A 22,804-nucleotide genomic window follows, 5' to 3' on the forward strand; every position below is an offset into this window, starting at 1 on the left:
AAATATTTTCCATTTGAAAATATTGATCCATGTTAAAGCCAAAGAATTTCCCTGCAATGCATATTTCTTTATTGGATAAAGGCTACAGCCTTTAATGGAGTTTGCAAAAAAAAAAAAGGGGGGGGAATATCTCAGCTAACATTGAATTGGAATCACATGAAAGGCTGAGAAAGAGGCAGCAGGTAAGAGAAAAATAACATATCTTATTCCAAACCTGATTTGTTAATTCCTTGAAGTTTGCAACTAACAGGAGATCTTATTCATTATTTAGTATTTAACATGTCTGATTCCTTATTTACTCTCTCAGTCTCTCCAAAGCCTTATGCTGAAGAAGTTGAAATAAACAGCTGCATAAATTATGTGAAACTTCTTAAGGAGTCATTTGGTTTCCTTGCATACTATGATCAGATTTCTTTAGTAACTGGATGCAGTTACACTTTATACATCTAATCATTCATTTTTTCCATTGCTCTAGATGAGATCTGTTACATAAAATTCATGTTTGCTGTAACGCTAGTGCTGTAAATGGAGCTGTGTCTCGGGTGGATTTAGACTATGTAGACCAAGGCCCTGATACTCAAAGGTATTTAGGATCCTAATTACCATTGATTTAAATGGGATTTAGGCACCTAAAGACCTCGGCCTAAGGCCCCAATCCTGGGAAGGGATCTGTTTGGGTAAACCCCCTATACCAAGTCCTACTGATTAAGTGTTGCCAACATGATCCTATCACAAGTCTTGAGATATCTGCTGTTTCTTAAAGCAGCTTTTATGATTTTAGATTTTATGGTTGTAGTGAAAAACTTGAGGAGGTGGCCAAAGTGTACCCAACATCCTCAAAACCTGGAAAGTAAATAACAGAGCAGCTGCAATTTATTTTAAAAAAATCTTATGATTTTAGAAGTTGTCATGATTTTTGAATGCTTAGGGCTGGCAATACTCTTGACTTCGGTTTGATTTGCAGAATTAGGGTCTATATTACTAGGGTTGCCAGGTGTCCGGTTTTCAACTGGAATGCCCAGTCGAAAGGGACCCTGGTGGCTAAAAGTCCGGTCAGTGGCACAGGAGGGGCTAATGCCTGCCTGCCTGCCGTGACTCCGCATAGCTCCCAGAAGCAGCAGCATGTCCTCCCTCTGGCTGCTACATGGAAGCGCAGCCAGGTGGCTCTGCACGCTGCCCTGTCCGCAGGTGCTGCTCCCGCAGCTCCCATTGGCCGGGAACTGTGGCCAACGGGAGCTGCAGGGGAGGTAAGCTTCCGGGAGCTGCCTGAGGTAAGCGCTGCCTGGAGCCTGCACCCATCACCCTCTCCTACACCCCGTCAAGCTCCTTTCACTCTTTACAACAAAGAAAACAAATAAAGAATTAAGCAGTGTTATCAACTGGCCTTTTTTAAAAGAGTTCAGTCACTTGTTGCTCCATGTGGGCACTCTATTCCAGAACAAAAGTAACTTTATACCAGAATAATTAGTGCACTTCCCAATCAGAGTAATTCTGAAATAAAATCATTTTATTCCAGAATATCATCTGCTTGGGGAGCTATTTCAGAATAGCTGGTCTGGTCAATTTCCCCACGTACAGGAGTCCTAACGATCCAAAAAAACCCAACCCACTTCTGAGGGCCTCGTAGCTCCAACAGGCTCCACGCCAGACTAGCAGTAATCAAAGCCCATTTTCTTTTCCCTCTGAAAAGCCACTTCTCTAGGGCTGGTTCCTGTTTAAATAGCTGCCTTCCTGGGATCTAGTGAAAGATTCCATGCCACAATTGGCGGGTAACAAAGGTTTCATGGCCCTAGGGTGACCAGATAGCAAGTGTGAAAAATCAGGACAGGGAGTGGGGGGTAATAGGTGACTATATAAGAGAGAGCCCCAAATATCGGGACTGTCCCTATAAAATCAGGACATCTGGTCACCCTACGTGGCCCTTCCCTTGTCCTGCCTGACTGCCTAACTCTTGTCTCACTACTGCAGTGTGGGGTATGCACCCTCCAGGACAGGTGGCTTCTGGTGTTTTCACCATGTTAATTACATCCCAGTGTAAGCACAACTGCAGTGACTTGTGTTTAGGTCAGAACATAAGTAGATTCTTAAATAAATAAAAAAACATACACCAGGCTTTGGCCAGCAACTCACTGTTTACTATATTTAGAGAGATCATGGCATTAAAATGGCTGCTGCTATCTAATAATTTATAAGATAGTCTATCAAAATGGACTATACAAAGCTACAAGGTCTAGCACAATTGGGTTCCTTGGTGCTCTGAAAATACAATAATAATCAATGGAATGGCAGTGGATAGCACTGAGCCAGGAACAGAATGTAAGAGTTCTGAATGCCTTGTTCTCTGCTCTGTCCTACATACAACACTTCCTTTTCCATATGTAAAGAACTTACCTATGAATCATCTCTTCCCTTTGTTTGCTTGTGTGGCAATAGTCACCTGTTTTTTTATTACTTCATAATTCAAACAGATTTTGATAACACTGAATTCCTTTGTTGTGAGTAAGAGTGGTAAAAGGGGATGAGTTACAATGCAATAAATTCCTGCTTGTGTATATGCATACATTTTAATGTGCAGACATTCTTAGGAGTTTTTAAAAAAAGGAGCGAAAGAAAATCATGGAATAATAAAGGGCTTTCACTTGAAGTTGAATATGCCTGGAAATATTTTCCTATATATTAAAAAAAATCCTGTTTAAAACAATACATCAAAGGATAAATACAACTTAAATATAGTGTGCGTTACAAGAGAAGACTATGCTATCTGAATACACATGTATTTTGAGCTCGCTGCTCTCCTTGTTCTTTCTCTTTTTTCCTCATCCTTCTATGTAATTTTAAAATGTTAACTGCTGCTGATCTTTTTCTGCTATACTATTACCTAGCTCTCTTATAGCACTTTTCATCTGTAGACCTCAAAGTGCTTTACAAAGAGAGATAAGTACCATTATACCCAATATAAAAATGGTTAACTGAGGCACTTGCCCATAACAAACCAGAGGCAGAATGCAGAATAAAGCCCATGTCTCTTGACTCTCACTCCCAGATCCTGTCTAGTGGACTGCACTTCTGTAAACAGTTTTGATTATTCACTAATGGACTGACCTGTTCCCAGTAAAGTCAATGGTAGTTTTAACGTAGGGACACAGGCATTCCTATTCTGGATCAAGTCAGGGGACCATCCAATCTAATACCCTATCTCTGACAGTGGCCCATCATAGATGTTTCACAGGAAGCTGCAAGAAACTCCACAGTGAACAGTTATGGAATATCCAATTATGGAAGCTTCATCTAGTCAGTGGCTGGTTTATGCCCTGGAGCTATGCCTTTCTATTCCCTTTAAAATTCATTTTTATTCCTTTCTAACGGTGATGCTCTCATTATCTACAAATAGGATACCTTAAAAAAAATCTACTAAGCCCCTGGCCTCAATGATATCAAGTGTCAATGAGTTCTGCAGGTTAATCAAACTTTGTGTATTTTTTAAAAAAATTGTTTTCCTTTCATCAGTTTTAAAATTTGCTGTCTTTCAATTTAGTTGAATGTTCCCTTGTTTTTCTGTTTTCAGAGAAAGAAATGAGTGCCTTATTATGGGCAATATGAACCTTTCAAGAGCCAAAAGGGGTGTCTCCTGCTTAATGTTTCTCCATGCCCCAGTTTTGCCTCACCAAAGAAAGAGGTGAGGGGTAGATAGAACCTAGAGGATGTTTCCCCTCAGCAGCTCAAGAGAGCTGCAGCCAATCAAGGGGAGCATATAGAAACAGGCAAACCTGGTAAAAGGTGGTTGCGGCTCTACAGAGGAAAAGGAAAGAGAAGACAAACACATGCATATGTGTGCTACTACCAGGGCCGGCTTTAGGAAGTGCGGGGCCCAATTTGAATACCCGGCGGCAGTCCGGGTCTTTGGTGGCATTTCAGCAGCGGGTCCTTCACTCACTCTGGGTCTTCCGCAGCACTGAAGGACCCGCCACCGAAATGCTGCCGAAGACCTGGAGCGAGTGAAGGACCCGCTGCTGAAGTGCCGCCGAAGACCTGGACCACTGCTGGGTGAGTAAAAATTAAAAAGGCGCCTAAGTTAGGCGCTGTTCTTTAGGGTGCGGGGCCCTCTTAGGCGCAGGGCCCGATTCGGAGGAATCGGCCTAAAGCCGGCCCTGGCCACTACCACCACACTTTGTGACCAGTAGGCTTTCAAGATGTATGTATTTTGTTTGTGGTTTAATTTCTGCTCTGAGCATTACTTTTTCAGGAGGTAGTTTCAAGAGCTGAAGATTCTATTAAAGGAGTTTACTGTATGGTTTTAGTCCTTTTAAAATAGGGTGACCAGATGTCCTGATTTTATAGGGACAGTCCTGATATTTGGGCCTTTTTCTTATATAGGCATCTATTACCCCCCACCCCTGCCCCAATTTTTCACACTTGCTATCTAGTCACCCTATTTTAAAATAAATTACTCTCTTCCCAAAAGGCTTCTCTTTTTCTGCAGGGCTGTTTCATACTCATGAGAAGGCTGATAAAATCAGGCACAGAATATGTTTATATCCTTTGTAGATCTTATCATATCCCTTCAGTTTTCCTTCAAAACCAAACAGTTCTGATATTTTGTTAGTTTGTACAGAAACTTTCCTTTGCCTGTAATACTCCTAATGTCTGTCCCTGAATTTGTCTCTACTTATGCTGTTATCCTTTTTGAGGTAGGATGACCTGTTCTGAAGTAAATGCGCTATTTTTTTTTCTCCCATACCTTATGACTCCTGATGCTTGCTTGCTTCTTGACCACTAGCTTCTCCATGAGTGGCTGTTACTTTGGAACCTAGCAAAGTATAAAAGTAGTTCAAGCTTTTCCTTACCGTGAAACTATTAATAATGGATGTCAGTTCCCATTGTGATGTCCATTTAATTAGCTTTGTTAGGTCACTTTGCAATACCTGTCTTTATTCTAGACTAGGGTTGATGATTAATCGCAGTTAACTCACGCAATTAACTCAAAAAAATTCATTATGATTAAAAAAATTAATTGCACTGTTAAACAATAGAATGCCAATTGAAATATATTAAATATTTTGGATGTTTTTCTATGTTTTCAAATACACTGATTTCTATTACAACATAGAATACAAAGTGTATAGTGCTCACTTTATATTATTATTTTTTATTACAAATATTTGCACTGTAAAAATGTTAAAAGAAATGGTATTTTTCAGTTCACCTCATACAAGTATGGTAGTGCAATCTCTTTATTGTGAAAGTGTAACTTACAAATGTAGATTTTTTGTTTTGTTACATAACTGCACTCTAAAACAAAACAATATAAAACAAGTCCCCTCAGTCCTACTTTTTGTTCAGCCAATAGCTAAGAAAAACAAGTTTGTTTACATTTATGGGAGATACTGCTGCCTGCTTCTTATTTTACAGTGCAAATATTTGTAATAAAAAATAAATATAGTGATCACTGTACATTTTGTATTCTGTGTTGTAATTGAAATCAATATATTTGAAAATGTAGAAAACATTCAAAAATATTTAAATGGTATTCTATTATTAACATTAAAAAAAAAATCAATCGCTTGACAGCCCTATTCTAAACTAACCTATTCTTCTGTGTCCTTGACAAATTTTGCCACCTCACTGCCTTTTTCAGGTCACTAATAAACAGGTCAAATACTAGTCCTCACACAAGCTAAGGAACCTCACTATTAACATCTGCCATATTGAAAATTCCCCATTTGTTGTTTTCTCTTAACCAGTTTCTCATTCATGACAGAACACCACCTATCAGCCCTTGTGAGGGACTCTGTTGAAGGCTTTGTGAATGCTAATTAAGTGCTAGTGGATATTTGGCTAATATGCCCAATAGCTGTAGTAGGTGAGAAGCACAGCTTGCCTCATGTATCATCCTGAGCTCCTGCAGATCCCCTTTGGATCTCCTAGGTTTGGAGTTAGGCCCTGGAACATATTTTCTATGGGAAAGTTTGGGGGCGGGGGGTTGGGTAGGGTGAGACTTTCTACCTGGGGAGATTATCATTTAAATTTCCTCCCCAAAATGTCCTTTGGCATAATCAGAAGAAGAGAATGAACTGGGCCTGTATATAGCACATATGAGAAAATAGAGTCTTGCATTCTGTGGCTTACTGGTATATCAGGTTTAAAATACCTAGGCTCTTTCAGACAGCTCAGATTTGCTCTTCATCCGTCCAAGGGCAACCTCTTCAGTATGGGTTCCTTTGTGTATACATGTCAGTCACTGAGATTCTGTTAGCATTAAATACACCATGGGACTTTTCACAGGAGCAGAGATTTGTCCCTATAGTCTTGCCTAAACGTGTCTCCTAGTAATACGAAAGTGGCAGCCTTCCCTAATAGAAGTGGGTGTATAGTTCACAAAACATGCTGGAATGAAAAAGGATGTATAAATCAAAGGAGACTTCTCTAGTGGTGAAAGAACACAAATGGGAGAATGGGTTTCATTCCTGACACTGACTTTAATGACCACAGGGAAAACCCCCTAAGTGCTCTGATCCTCAGATCTTCCTTGCATGGGTGATGGTATGAGTATAATAAATGAAGTGTTTTGATATACTCAATTGGTATTAAACTGAAAGGATTAATAAATGTATTTTACCTTAAAATGGTCACTAGTCAAAAAGTATAGGTAATCTAGCTAGCGTGACCAGATAGCAAGTGTGGAAAAGCGGGACAAGGGGTGGGAGGTAATAGGCATCTATATAAGAAAATGCCCCAACTATTGGGAATGTCCCTATAAAATCAGGATATCTGGTCAACCTAAATCTACAGACACATCAGGATGCTTTCAGCATCCCAAGAAACCTAGGCCAGTACAGTGTGTGTGTTCAGCTTTGTGCTTTCCATATAGTGCTCAGTGTGCCTAGGATTATTTTTCTCTCTTGGTGCACTAGATGTGTAGGGTGCAGGGGCGGCTCTGTTTTTTGCCGCCCCAAGCACAGCAGTCAGGCGGCCTTCGGCAGCACGCTTGCAGGTGGTCTGCTGGTCCCACGGATTCGGTGGCATTTCTGCGGGTGATCTGGCGGTCCCGTGCCTTCGGCGTACCTGCCGCCGAATTGGCACTGAAGCCGCGAGACCAGCAGACCTCCTGCAGCCAAGCTGCCAAAGGCTTCCTGACTGCCGCCCTCACAGTGACCAGCAGGCTGTCCCAGGCATGCGCTTGCTGCGCTGGTGCCTGGAGCTGCCCCGGTAGGGTGGGAGCCACAAAGGGACATAGGCATTGCAATGGTGAATGTCACAGCTCCTAAACTTTAGGCACTAAGAAAAAACCACAGGAACAGAACTACGATCTGAGCTAGGCACCTGGGCAGCTAGGCACCTATACAATGCATGAGGAGAGAAAGGCAAGTAGGAATGTGATCCATAAAAGCCAGCATGTGAGGTGGGGAGCTGCCTAAGCTAGCCAATGGGAGATGCCAATAAGGGGGGGTGTACTTAGCCCCACCCTGTCAAAGACTTAGACACCTAAGCACCTCCCTGCAGCCTAGACTTATCTCTGCGTATCAACCCACAAACAGGAACCTGCTGCCCAGAATCAGGTGGTTTAGGTGCCTATGCTGCTGCTTGAGGAAATGAGTGAGCCCCTGACTCACTTCACACAAAATGGGAGGCGAGATGGTGATACCACCCCTTTAGCCCCATGGTTAGAGCACTTGCTTGGCATGTGAGACCCCAGTTTTGAATCCTTCCCCCCTCTGGCAGAGAAGGGGAATTGAACCAGTCTTCCATCTCCCAGGCAAGTGCTGTAACCACTGGGGTAAAAGTTAAAGGTGTACCCCGCCATGTTCTTCTCTTTCCCCCCCCCTTGATTTTGAATGGACCCAATTCAGTAAGTGACCTCTGAGCTTGTGAACTGGATCAGGCCCTGCACACAATTGACGTGGCTGAACCCCTACCTTTCCTGGTTTATGAATCACTCTAGGGTGTATGCAGGAGCTAGGTATGTGGATGCCTAGAGAGAGGAAGCAGTGTACATGCCCAGAGTCTGCAACACAGGTGCCTAGGGAACTTTTACTTTAAAAATGTAGGTGCCAAATGAGTTTTGGTACCTAAGGGTTCAGTGCAGGTTTTGTGGAGCCAAAACTGGGACTTCCCTGACTAAACGCTTTTATGGATCTGGGCCCTAGTTTCTCCTTTAAGTTCTCCTCTGAACGCACTGACTAAATCTACCAGCTTTAATCTACCACCCAAAGCTTTATTTCTGAAAAAAAGGAGTGGCGTGTGTGGAGGGTGGGAGGAAACCACTGCTAACAATGTATGCCACGCCAAGGTGATGTATTCCTCCTGTGATCAGCTGTGACTTTCTGGATTGGAATGGTAGGGTTTCGCCTGTAAACTCACTGGGGTAAGGGCTATGGCTACTTACCACTGTGTACAGAGCAGAGGCATGCTGGGCTTGGCAAATAATAAATCCATGCATTCATGCTCCAGCTCACAACCATGTTCACCTGAGCACAGGGGGAGCTCAGTATGGGGACGCTAGGGCAGAGAGAGCCAAGGTGATACAGAGGGGGAGGGAGGCAGGGACGGAATCCCGCCAACAGGTCCCTGTTCCAAGCACCAGCCCATCGCCGCCTGGGGGAGCAGATGCCTTGGGGCCCCCCTGACAGAGGGGAGGTGCTGCGGAGGGCCCCGGACGGTGCCCGGGGCAGGTGCTGCTCTGTGCCCAGCCCCCAGCGCCTCCCCGCCTGGGCAGAGGGAGGTGCTGTGCTGTGCCCACCCCCGTGCCCTGGGTAGGGGGCGGCGCCTGGCTCCGGTGCGCCCGTGTTTACAGTGGCGGCGGCGGCAGCGCTATTACCTGCATTACAGTAGCACCTGGAGGCGTGAGGCGAGCCCAGCGCTCCCCGGGCAGGCGGGGCCGGGCCGCAGCGGCAGGAGCCGCCTCCCCCGCTCTGCCGGCGGAGGTGCCGGTGCCAGGCTGGGCCAGGAGCGGGAGGATCGGAGCCACCCCCAGGCCCCGGCCGCTCGCCGGGCGGCAGGAGCCGAGCGGAAAATGGAGGCGTGAGGGGAGCCGCCGCCGCCTCGGGGCGCTGGACAGCGCTGGGGAGCCTGTGCCGGTGATCGCCTGGCACCGCCCTGCCCCCCCTTAGCGCCGGGCACCTGGCACCGCCCTGCCCCGCTCCCCCCGCCCGGCATCACCCGGCACCGCCTTGCATCGCCCGTTGGCCCCCGAGCGGAGGATGTGACTCCCGCCGGTTCCTCCTGGCAGTGATCGGTGCTGCCCCCGGAGCTCTGGGCCTCGCAAGGAAGGGGAATCCTCGCCCAGCCCCCCAGCTTCTTCTGCTCGTGCGAGGACCAGGGGCTGAGCTCTTTATGGGGCAGTTCAACCCGGCCTGGAGAAGATGCCAAGGAAGGAGCTACCTTTGCCAGAGGGCTGGGAAGAAGCCCGGGACTTCGATGGGAAAGTGTATTATATCGACCACACCAACAAAACCACCAGCTGGATCGACCCGAGAGACAGGTATGAGGCCGGACCGGTTTGACTCCCTCGCTGCCATTCAGGGAAGCCAGGCAGGTGCAGGGAGAGGTGTCTGTTCACCCAGCCACCGCCTGCCCTTGGGCCGGAGGGAACAGGCAGTGCAGGAGCACAAAGAGCCTGATGCTAAAGGGGCACCTTCTTGAGACCTAAACTGGGGCTCACGGGACTTCCCCCGACAGCTGGCCCAGGAGATAGCTGTGTTTGTTCAGCGTGTGTTGCTTCAGTTGCCAATGGCGCAGACCAAAGAGGCTTTATTACCAAGAGTTGTAAAGCACCCAGCACTGGGTGCACGTTTACATGGCTTGGATTACTTTGATTTACCTTCAAACCACTTCTCTTTCTATGCGGAGGGAGCTCTCACCACTATAGGATATACCGCCAAACCTTAGGGAACCAGCGCAAAGAGGCTGGAGAAAGTGATGTAGCTACCTTGAATTTTGCCTGATCCCCACAATCTTTTGTCAGGGCACTGCTAGGTTGGAGCTTGACCCGTAATAGCTTTCATATTGGTGGAATGAATATACCAGAACATATTTTCAGGGACTCCTGGTGCTAATCTGCTACTCCTGGATAAGGTTTTTAGTAAACAAGTGATTTGGTTTTCCTTGATGAATAAATGCATTGATCAACCATATTTATGTATTGATCCTGACTGGCACTTCTAAATGCTACTATAATAGAAATTTAAAAATGGTTAGGACTAAATTCTCTGTACCTCCCTCAGTGTGTGGGATGGGGACATTACATTCATACCCAAGCCTGCAGTTTGACTCCATTGAGATGATTCAGTTTATAGTCTTTAATGAAAGAGGGGGATTTCCACTCCTGTAACTTTGGCTACTAAGAGCCCTACTTATAATGTTCTTTTTGTCCTCTAATCATAAAAAGTGACTTCTTAAAGTTTTGATCCTTAAATACATTATGATAATATCTTACTATATAGAGTGTGACTTGGGGAGTTTACCTTGGAATGTCCTGGTTGCTTTAAATTTGTCAGACTATTAACATTCTGCAATTTTGGGCCACATTCTTCCCTAGTTAGACAGGTGCAACCTGACTGATTGGCTTTATTATTTTTGCACTGCTGACACTCAGGGTTGACGTTAACCTTTTGTTTATGTGTGTTAGAGAGCTAAGTGGCAGTGTAACAGCAACTTGGTAACCATTAGAATGTTAATGAAAGTGAGAGACATCCCTTGGCTGATGTCATGACTTTCTAATTGTCCTGTATGCTATAGTGAGCCTCTTGCTCAGCTCCAAAAGTGCCCATTGCTTGAAGCGTTTTCAAAGATCTGCTTTGGTGTGCTAGTAATAGTCCTCTTAGATGCCTACCCTTCAAACTAATTTAAAATTCATAAAGCCACCACCTTATTCTCTCTTTCTTTTAAATCTATTTACAACCTGCCTCTGCCATGATGTCTAGATATCATTTCTGTCCAGCATTGGTAGGGAAAGTGGTCAGCTGAACTGTGTTTTGTTTTCCTTAGCCTTTCATCCATCCCTCAAACCTAGACTGTAAATTCTCCGTGGCAGGAACTATCTTTGTTACATGATGTACAGTGCCTAGCACAATGGGGTTCTGATCCTTGATTGGGATTTCTAAGCGGTATTACAAATATTTGGGGGAAGGGTCCTTGTTCTGGCTTTTGTTTCCAATTTCATTCTTTTCACACAAGTGTTTTGTCCCCTTTGTTACTTCAGTGCTCTTGCAGATCTGACATGCAAGCTATTCTTGTTATCAAACATATTGAAATCACTATTGCTATTTGCATTGTGGTAACATCCAAAGAATCCAGTCAGGATTGGGACCTAATTATGATGTGCTCTACAAACACATAGTGACTATGGGACAGGGACTAACAAGCTAAGATCAGTGGTGATATTACTATATTATAGTATACCAGTGCTATACTATAGCACATTCTAGGTTTTGGCACATCTCTTTAAAACAAAATATCATGACCTACATTCCTATAGGTTGTTCATGGAGTCATTCATCTCCCACAGTGCTTTTCTTTTTCTCTTTCTCCTTGTATTACTCTTCAGCTTCCTTCTTGACCCTCTTTGCTCTGATGTGTGCACTATTCTTGTGTTGATCATTATTATAAATTACACTCAAGTATTAAAAGCACCTGCTGTGCATGACCATACCAGTTACTTTTCAAATGTTTTGTCTACTTAAGTCTGTAAGTCTCTCTCTAAAATTTTACAGTTAAAATTAGCAGCATATGATCAATTCAGTTTTTTTGCTAAATGATGGAAAAGTCACTGAAACTGTCAATTATACTTTAGGAAGAGATATAGGGTGAGGAGAGACAGATAATGTTAACAAATTTTAATTACTTGTATGTTTACTGCAACTGAAGAAGGGAACTGCGCCTCAAATACTATGTTAAAATTTCTAAATGCAAGAGAGATCTACAGCTATAAAATGTCATACTTTGTACTTGATGAATTTCAGGATTCTTTGACTTAATGAAACTATTTTTTTAAGAAGGTCATAGTCCAAAACAATTGTTGTAACGAGCACAAGGTGTTACAGAATGCTGCTGTAATAATTTTAAATAGTTAAATGGAGTAAGTCTCTTAAGAGAGTCTTTCCTGTTGTGTGATAATTTACAGGTCTGGTTCAAGCTAACTTTTTAAATTGATTATCCCCCTCCCTCCCCAGCAATTGATTCTTTGTATCCGTCTTCCATTATATTTGTCAGGATGCCAGTGCCCACACATTCATTTGATTCTAGCTCAGTTATTCATCTGACAGCCAAATGTTTGTTAGCCATGAGAATGAATGATTTGTCCACTTCCTAACTTTACAGGATTTCAGGGAGCAGCGGCATTCCAGGAGTAGCCTTTTTTGTGCACTCTTATTCTTCTAATGAAACTAAACACAAACCAAAAATCTGTTAACACTAGTGAGGACTAATAGTGGCTTCTAAAAATTCTGGTCTTTTCCCATATAGGTAATCACAATAGAATATAAACAATTGCAATGTACAAATATGCACCTTATTTTAGGTGTGTTTGTTGTGCTACTGCAACAACATGGACTGTGTATTTACTACTGATAACCAGGTTTTCAGTGTTTTCTACAAAACAACCTGATATATGAAATTTTTCAATAATATTATGCTAGAAATACGTATGGTACTGACAAGCCTTGAACCTGAAGCTGTTCTTTCACTGGTATGAATTAGGAATAATTACTGAACATTGGAGTAACAGCAGTGTGAAACTGGTGTGAGGAGGCCCACCAGGCCCTAGCGTATTTTCAGACTGAAATGATTTTTTACCTAGTACTGTTACAAGTACAGTAATTTTAAAGGTTAACATAGTTCACTGCAATTGATAGCCATTTGCAAATAGTCAGCTTCACTATTTTGGGAGGGAGAGGGGTCTTTCATGCAGCAAAAAGGCAGAGATAGTATATAAAAAAGTGATTTGCTGTAAAACCACAGATTGCAGTGGATATGGAGGCAGATAGGACTTAAAACTCCTTTTTGAACTCATTTCCTTCAAATTGGCCAGATTTCAAGTTGACAATGCCCATATAATATCTGGTCAATTCATTCAGCGAGTCACAACTGGTAACTAAAGATAAGAGACTCAACTTTTAAAGCTTCCCTAAATCCCTCTTTCCAGTTTAATTTAGTGTAAAGAAATATGATTAGGGATACTGTATAGGTGCAGTGCTTAAGTTTGTCTATATATTTTTTGTTATATCAGTTGATGTTGGATTTGTAGTTAGACATGTTTTGTGTTAACTGAAGCTTGTTAAATGAATTACTGCAGGAGTGTGTCTGGGGATGCAACATAATGCAACACCGGGAAACTTTAGATACTTAGGAGAAGTGACTGGCAGAAAGAGGGTTCTATAATCATCTAAGAATCAGCTGAACTACTAGAGTTGATCGTATTATCTGAAATTATCCAATTAAACTGTAGAATAGAATCTTTGGCAATTTTTTTCAACAGTCTATCATTCTCCTGTCCATAAGAAGCATGGTGTCACAGCATCTTCTTGCTTATATGTATAAACAAGTGATGTATGACAGCACCAGAAGGATTCAGAAGTTCACTCTCATGCTGGATAGAATGAGCCAAAAATTGTATGGTGTGCTGCAAGAGACATGCCTTCAAAAGCTGACCTGAATTTCAAAGCCCTGAAGGCTTAAAGTGATGAGGAAGGATGGTCTAACTCAGGAGTCCTCAAACTTCATTGCACTGTGACTCCTTTCTGACAACAAAAATTACTACATGACCTCAGGAGGGGGGACTGAAGCCTGCACCTCACTGCCCCAGGTGGGGATGCCAAAGCCGAAGCCCAAAGGCTTCAGCCCCAGATAGGACACCTGTAACCTCAGCCCCACACACAGGGCTGAAGTCCTTAGGCTTCGGCCCCAGGTGATGGAGCTCAGCCTTGGGCTTTGGCCCTGGGTGGTGGAGTTTGGGCTTGGGCTTTAGCCTTGGGTGGTGGGGCTTGGTCCCCGGGCCTCAGCAAGTCTAACACCAGCCAACCATTAAAAAGTGTTCGCGACCCACTTTGGGGACCCTGACCCACAGGGACCCTGACCCACAGTTTGAGAACCGCCGGTCTAACTTATTCCTTTGAGCCTCAATTTTGCTGTGACCTGTGTTACAATGGTCCCTTCTGCCTTGAATCCATAGCTTTGGTCAGAGCAGAAACAAGTGTGAGGGATCCATGTCTGCTTTCTCAGTTGGTCTCAATGCATTGCAGAAAGAGAAGGGTGTATAACAGGGGTGGGCAAACTTTTTGGCCTGAGGGCCACATCTGGGAATAGAAATTGTATGGCAGGCCATGAATACTCACAAAGTTGGGGGTGCGGGCTCTGGGGTGGGGCCAGAAATGAGGCGTTCAGGGTGAGGGAGGGGGCTCTGGGCTGAGGCATGGGGTGGTGTGGGCTCTGGGGTGGGGCTGTGGATGAGGAGTTTGGGGTGTAAGAGGGTGCTCTGGGCTGGGACCAAGGGGTTTGGAGTGCAGGACGGGGATCAGGGCTGGGGTAGGGGGTTGGGGCACTGGGGGAGACTTAGGGGTGCAGGCTCTGGGTGATGCTTACCTCAAGTGGCTCCCGGAAGCAGCGGCATGTCCCTTCTCCGGCTCCTACGTGGCGGTGTGGCCAGGCGGCTCTGCACGCTGTCCTGTCCGCAGATACACCCCTGTAGCTCCCATTGGTCGTGGTTCTTGGCCAATAGGAGCTGTGAGGATGGCACTTGGGGCGGGGGCAGATGCAGAGCGGAGTCCCCTGGCGTCCCCTATGCATAGGAGCTGGAGGGGGATTATGCTGCTGCTTCTGGGAGCCACGTGGAGCGGCCCCTGGCCCTGCTCCCTGGCTCCAGCGGGAGCTGGAGGGCCAGATTAAAACAGCTGGTGGGCTGGATTTGGCTCACGGGCCGTAGTTTGCCCACCCCGGTGTATAAGGAGTGGAAGAACTTTTGAAAACTCCTATTTTGAGATTAAAGGACAAAGATTAAGAAAAAGCAACTATAATAAATTGCTTGTATGTTGCACGTATGGCATCATTTTAGTAGCATACAAATGTTGTACAATACAAATATTTACCAATGCAAATATCTTAATATATATAAACAGTGGATGTTCACATGATGGTAAATCTTCTCTTCCTCAGTCAACATAAGTTTTAGACTAGAAAGCTGTCAGGCATTTCTAATAGCCTGCTAAATTACTTCACCTAGTCAAGTGGCTTAGTCATAGTGTGTTTCTGCAACATGAAGTTGAAGTAGCTACTTATTTATGAAACTGTGAATGATGAATTCTTTCCTTAGGGCTAATTCAGGATTAGGCTTCCTACAGACTGTTGTTCCAGAGACCTGCATTATTCAATAATGCATGTTCCTGAAACGATCGTATTCTCTGAGTGACAGCTTCCTTTATGCTGATGCAGACCACTCAGCACACATCTTGATACAATGGCGCTAGAATTCTCATGGTCATTTTTCAAATGCAGAAGGCACACCTGAATAGTAATTTAGGCCCTGGGTTTTAAGCTGTTTTTATGATTACCACTTCGTTTTTACATAAGATAAGAGAAAAATCCCAGAAATGTGATGGTTCAGGCTGGTATCTGATCTCAAACTTAGCTGTAAGTCAGGAATTGTACCAGTACAAAATTAGCTTGATTTGAGACAAGAATTTCACTTATCTTTATAGAATAGAGAAGAGTGTTTTGATTCCAACAAAGGTATTGTCCCTGGATCCTGCTAGGGAAATAGGGGTATTGTTCCATCTTTAGAGCCTATGACTAGCTGGAGTCTGATTAGTCTGAAACTCCCTTGTGCTCTGGAATGGAGAAGCATATTCTCCACCGCCTCCTCCAATTTTAGGTCCTCACCACAGTAAATAGTTCTATGCATTCATGCCATGGTATGGCTCACAGTCTTCCAAGGTTACCTCAGAATGAAATCGACTGGACTCTGATCAATTCACCTCTGATCACTAGGCAGTGAAAACTGATAAGATTCTGGCCAGTTCTCACTTTTCTGCAGCAAAGCTGCAATAAGCATCAGAGGCATTAGAACTGTCTGTAGACTCTGGAATACAACAAACATCTGTTAGCCTTCCAAATGTGGAGTATAATCTCTGCAATCCTAAAGGCTTGAAAACCTTATAAATTGAGAGTTCAGATTTTGCAGAAGTTGACGTTTGCCTGGGATAGCTTTCTGCTCCAAGTTCAAATGGATTTCCAAACTTTGGCTATATGAGCCTACAGAACAATTAACTCTTTGGAAAGGGAATAGAGCTTCCAGGAGCAGTACATGACTAATAGAAGAAACATACCATTTAGGGGAAATGTTGATGTTCTATTCACTACAGGTTGAATTTTCTTATACAGGGATTAAGATTGAAACAAATCCTTAGAATTTAGGAGTTATAGTTTTGAAAATGCTTGCTATGGATGGGTTAGACCCAGTATGTATCGATAGATTGCAATAGCCTGCATATAAATACATTTTTCAGGTTTGGTGTGATACTTCAGTGTGTCTTGGCTCCTCTGTTTGGTTTTACTTTTAAAACAAAATTTCACAGCCATAAGTATAGCTCTGTGATTCACTGTCCATCTCTGCTATTGGCAGCTCAGTGCATTAATCTGCTTCAGTGGAATGCAATTAAATTTAGCTAACTAAAATGTGAAAGCTCTCCACATGCCTCAAAATAAAAGGGCAATGAGAAGCACAAACAACAAATAATGGTGCAGTGCTGATTTGCAAATGAAAACCAATAGTGTAAGAAGGAAAAATCTCAAAGATGTGGGGCATTTCTCCTCTGCTTTTGTTCCGTATCCAGACTACTTTCAGCATGCATACTGGAAGAAAGAAATGTGGTTTATGCAGCTGCAGGCTTTCCTAACCTAATGCCTGCTGTTGCCCTTTTTTATTGGTAGCCAGCCAAATACCCGGTTGTAGTTATGTGAATCTGTTTCCCTCTCACATATACACTCTCCAAAGATAGTTGTTAAATTAATTATAAAGAGCAGTCTGTTTAAGTTACTGCTAAGCACCAGAGTACAGATTTCACAGGATTCTGAGTCTATCCCTGACTGTGTGGGTGATAAAGGGAACTGAGGACCCTTTCCTTTTCCCTATGACAGTTTTGTGTTCTTCAAGTACTGTGCTTGAATACAACTGTGTTTTTATTTTTTCAGAGCAGTAGGGTTGAGTGGGTTTGTACTTGTGTATGTGTGTACACACATGCTTGAAGGGGAATATGGAAAGCAGAATTATTGAGGCATATAAGACTTTTTGCTTAAACTAGAAACATTGAATCTTACAAGATGAACTGAATGCAATTGGTCAGGACTGGAGGTGCTTCTAATTGAAGCAAGTAAGTGAATCAGAGCTTGAATGGGGAGCTAAAATCAATTTAACCTCTTCAGTCGTATAAATCAAACTTCCTTTTGGTTATCTAAGACTAACAAGACAAACCCCACATTGGAATTTGTGATCATTTTATGTGGTTGCAAAGACTACTTGTAGTACAGTGGTTCTGTTTTCAGTTGAGTATTAACACAGTCATATATGGGAAAGGGCATTACTGTTAAGCATCTCACAATTTACCGTCTGAAGTATACTGCTATGGCTTTTATCTTAACTATAGTAGCCTCTGTCACTAGTTCTGTTTCAGGATGATAAAAACCTCGGTTTTTTTTATCCTGTGTTAGATTCATATTAATACTTGCCTAGCCCTCTCATTGATCTCACTGCATGGCCAACTGTTGAGATATATCTGCTTTATTATATAAATATTAGTATTAAACAAGAGTGTGAGCTGAAATATCAAAAAATGTTTTGATTCTGAGAGAGCTTCACCAAACTGAAAGAGAGTGGGTATAAGGACAAATCTTTCCTTTCCCCAACTGGGACGTGTATGTGTAATTCAGATGAAATCTGCTGGAAGTTGATTCTTTACCAGACAGGTCCTTGCTTATTCTTAACTCTTTTGTTAAGAAATTAATAGCAATGTGCACATGGTCATATGGTAAATTGCAGGGAAGGCATAAGAATTTGCCTCTATCTAGAACCTTAGCCCTGATCTATGCTACAAATTTATGTCAGTATATCTGCATTGCTCAGGAGTGTGGAAAATCCACCCCCTGAGTGATGTAGTTATGCCGACCTAACCTGCAGTGTAGACAGCGCTTTGTCGACAGGACGGCTTCTCCCATTGACATAGCTACTGTCTCTCAGGAATGTGGAGTACCTACGCTGACGGGCGGAGATAGCATCTTCACTAAGTGCTACAGTGCCTGTGCCACTGCAGCACTGTAAGTATAGGTAAGCCCTTAGTTGTAGTCTGGAGAAAAAAAATCTACTTCCAGGATCCTTAATTTGTTATCGGTGACATTACTATCAATCACTCCCTCCAAGAGAACATTTATCTTCCTTGCCTACTTATTTCCAGGAGATGATGCCTAAAAACTTCTTGATTAACACTCTAGTCAGGTATTATACAACATCTCACTAGTCATCACTATGGTTAAAACACAGAGTGACACTTTGGAAACTTTTTGATACATCTCCTTTTAAAAAACTCCACTGCTATGAGAGCACTAATATATTTTTGGAAACTTTTACATCGGCCAACTTCAAGACTGTGCTAAAAGAGTTACTTTATCTGATATTCTCAAGAAGAATTCAAACTTGCTCCTGGGCTAGGCGGCCACGGCAGCAAAGCAAAAGGTGCTGGGCGCTAGACAAATCTAGGCGTCCCCTGCGGCAGGGTGAGCGCAGGGGGAGCAGGGCGGACCTGGCCGCGCCATGCTCATGAGGAGGGCCAGGGGCCCGGGCCGGGACCGCCGCAGGCATGACCGCGGGGCGGCGAGGGGCGGCGCGGCTGGGGCTCCCCCGGCGCGGGCTGACGCTCGGCAGCAGCAGCCGCGCAGCGCGGCGCGCCGCCGCCCGTCCGCGCCAGGGGGCCAGCGAGCCAGCAGAGAGGACGGACGGACCCCCCGCGTCATCATGCCCGGGTCCGCCGCTGCTCCCGCGGGAGGGCGCCGCGCCATGATGACTGGGGGGGGCTAAAGCGCAGAGCCGCCCCTGCTCCTGGGTAATCCACTCAAATATGGTTGAAGGTCTATTAGAGCTGTCTTGTATCCAGACTTCACATTAAAATGTTTGACCAGTGGCGAATTTAGAGTTAGTGGGGCCCTGTGCGCAGCTTCATGTTCAGCCCCTCCCTCCCCCCAGGACCAAGCCAAGAAAAACAACATTCTTTCTTAGCTCCCCTCCTCCCCCCATTTTTCATTCTTTTTTTCTTTGTCCTCATTCTATATTATATGTAATGGGAAGTAAATGAAAATAAAGTGAGGTACCTTGATTGGGTCAGGGAGTTGGGGTGCATAAGAGGGGTCGGGGGCAGGCTCTTGTAGGAAGTTTGGGTGCTGGGTGCAGGCTCTGGGCTGGGGCAGGGGGTTGGGGCATGTAAGGAGGGGCGAAGGGTGTGGGCTCTGGGAGGAAGTTTGGGTGCGGGCTCAGCTGGGGAAGGGGGTTGGGGTGCGGGACGGGGGTAGAGGGACAGCACTTACCTTGGGCAGCATGGCTCCCAAAGCGACTGGCACACAAACCCCTCCGGCAGCGGCTTCTAGGTGGGGGAGGCCAGGGGGTCTCCATGTGCCTCTGCCCGCTGGTGCTGCCCCTGCAATTTCCATTGGCCAGAGTTCCCAGCCAATGTGAGCTGTGGAGTCGGCACTTGGGGTGGGGGCAGTGCATGGAGACACCCCCCTCCCAGGGACATGCCAGCTGCTTCTGGGAATGAAGTGGCACGGAGAGAGGGAAGCAGAGTGGGCAGGGAGCTGCCTTATCCCTGCTGCTGGCACCTCTCTATGCGCAACTTAGGGGGAGGTGGGTCAGCAGGTCTCTGGGCGCTGCCCAGGGCAGTGCAGCATGCAGCGCCCCCCCCACTCCCCCCCATGCCAGGGGTACACGGAGACATGCCAGCAGGCGGTTGCTTCCAGGAGCAGCGTGGGGCCACCAGACATGACATGAATGCAGGCAGCCTGCCTGAGCCCTGCTGCTCCACTGGCCAGGCCTCAGGGGTGGTTGTCAGATATTTGTCCTGCATTTTGGGTGCTCCCCTGTCATTGGGGGCCCTGTGCCACCACACAGTTTGTTTCATAGTAAATCCGCTCCTGTGTTTGTCTAATAAATATTGAAAATACAGGATCTTTATATTATTTACATTATTACATATCTGTTGGTATGATTTCAAATCAGGACCGATGAACAGCTGCCGAAGTGCTGGGTCTTCGGTGGCAATTCGGCGGCGGGGGGCCCCAGGCCTCCTGAATCCTCTGGGCAGCCCTGATACAGGGCCTATATGTCTGTAAAAAACTGACTGCTAAAACCAAACCTTACCAAAATCTTCCTTGGGTACTCCCACTCCAGCTGGTCAAAGGTTTTCTCAGTATCCAAAGAAAGCAGCACTCAGGAACAATTGCTAGAATTAGCATTATAGATCAAATCTGGAGTTTTTCTGATATCAGCAAAAAAACCCAGAATGGTCAAGGTGAACATATCTGGGCAAGATGACCGTCAGTATGTTTGCTAGTACCCAGACAAAAATTTTAGTATCCATGTTAATTTGAGAAATAGGTCTGTATAATGAATAGTTGTTAAGCTCTTTTCCTTCTTTAGGAATAACCACATTTTTGTCTCTTCCATGAAGCTGGAATCTCGTTCCCCTGCAATATACCATTAAACAATTCAGTTGAAATAGGAGATATAACTTGCTTCAGAACTCTATGCTCCCCAGAAAACTCATCGGGACCTGGAGCTTTGTTGGATTTTAAATCCCTAATTACAGCTTAATCTGGAGTAATTTGCCCATCAAGAGCTGCCACATCATCTTCTGAGAGCTGACGTTGTTTCATGCTTCTCAGGTATCTATAAGTTCAGGATTTGGATGTTCTGAAGTGTACAAAGTATGGTAAAAGTTAGCAGACATTTCAGAGATCTGTTTGATGCCAGTTCCTAAATCTCACTTTTTATTTCTAATCAGTGGGATGGCTGATTTATCCTTTTTCTTTAACTTTCTGTCTAAAAGCCTGTCAGTTTTATTTCCCTTTTCATAGTATTTTTGTTTTAAGTATTTGCTCAGCCTTACCTGTTTGTAACAGGTTAATCTTCTCTCTTACCTCTTATAGCTTTCTTGCAATTCTTGTCCTTGTACCCAGTACAGCTTGAGCAGTTTTAAGGAGCCATCTCTAGATCTACTTCATTTCTTTCATTGTGGTGTCTGTACTAAACCTGGCACCAAAACTACTAATGGTCTAAATGTTTGGGAGGTTAACTGTTAACATGCAAACTATCTTGAACTACTTAGCTGCCTTCAGTAACTGTGCTGTCTCAGAGAGAAAGCATTTGTGTGTTCATTAAGTTTATTTTATTGAACAGTAAGTACTGAAACCATACAGACGCCCTCTGACTTACGCAATCGTTCTGTTCCGGAAAGCCTCATGTAACTCGAATTTTGTATAAGTCGGAAACATATACCCGTATGTTATGCAAAAATATCCGCAGCTCAAAAATCCTATTTCTAGCTTATGGAATTTTTTCCGTAAGTGTGAATTTGCATAAGTTGGATCTTGCGTAACCTGGGGAGCGTCTGTAAAGTTTTGCTTTTGTAAAGCATCTTTTGTAAAGTTTCCCAAGGTTCTTTTTTTCTCTTCTGTATGTTGCCTTTTGGATGATCTTATATTAAAGTGGGCTTTCCTATTGCATACATTCTGATAGCATTCAAATACTTGTGAATATGCTTCTTACTTTTGACTTTTCCTATTTGTTGCCTACATCCAAGCAGAAATGCCTAGAAATACTAAAGTTGAGTCAAACCTCCTATACTTTTCCCATTCTTTAGGGCAGTCAGTCCAAATTCAGTTTGCTTAAATTACCTTGAGTTTGTTCAAGTTTCACAGACAGGACATATGTGCTTTACACCTGCATCTCATGTCACTAACCTGTAAGATGATCTGACAATGTTATCTCTTGAGTGCATCTAGGGTAAGGTTCATGCTTAATCAAAGAGATGCTGCTTCATTCTTTAACAGCTGTAAGATTAGAATGTTGTAAAGCTCTTTAGTCAAGCTTTACACTGTTCGGACGTGAACTTCGTTCAGAATGTTGCCACCTATTTTCTCTGATCTGATCATATGATGTTGCCTCTCTGACTTTCACTTGTGTATTATAATTTCTGGATCTGTTCAGCTAGAGTTTGTGTCTCAGGAGAGTTCTTTCATCCAAGCACCTGTTTATTTCCTTCTTGAGTATATTCACAACATTAGCTTCTGTTGCTGCCTTTTATTATCCCAATTTTTCACACATGACCCCTCAGCATAGGAAGGGACACATTCAGAAGTTGACTACATAGGTGTAACTCCATTAACTTGCATTGCTCTGAATGTACCCCGTGTAGCAGAGACCAGAATCTCTCTAAATAGAGAATTCAGTATAAGTAGGGCATAGCTTTAAGGTGGAATAAGATTTGTCACTAATTCACTTTGAGTGAAAAGTCGTTGGACTACACCTGTTGATTCATTTTTGAAGTTATTTGTAGCCATATTAATGTTGGCTGAAATCAGTGAAACTACTCAGAGTATTGTCCTACTCAGAGGAATTACCATACTGACTGAGACCCAAGATCAATCTGGTCCAGTATCCTATCTCTGATAGTTACCAGCACTAGATACCTCAATAGCTTCTTATGCCAGTGAGTTTCACAATTTCATTACACATTGTGTAAAAAAAATAAAATCCTTTTGTTGTGTTTGCATTTCC

General features: G+C 44.0%; 1 protein-coding gene across 1 annotated transcript in view; it reads left to right on the plus strand.

Moving 5' to 3' along the window:
- The first annotated feature begins 9,042 nt into the window (after nucleotides 1-9,042).
- WWC1 (WW and C2 domain containing 1) overlaps nucleotides 9,043-22,804 on the plus strand; it is a 143,077-nt gene continuing 129,315 nt past the window's right edge. Inside the window, exon 1 of the mRNA XM_039486017.1 lies at nucleotides 9,043-9,478. Coding sequence (XP_039341951.1) covers nucleotides 9,360-9,478 — 119 coding nt within the window. The 5' untranslated portion in view covers nucleotides 9,043-9,359. The remainder of the gene's footprint in view (nucleotides 9,479-22,804) is intronic.

This window comes from Mauremys reevesii, linkage group 8, assembly GCF_016161935.1.
Source record: "Mauremys reevesii isolate NIE-2019 linkage group 8, ASM1616193v1, whole genome shotgun sequence".
Classification (NCBI taxonomy): domain Eukaryota; kingdom Metazoa; phylum Chordata; order Testudines; family Geoemydidae; genus Mauremys; species Mauremys reevesii.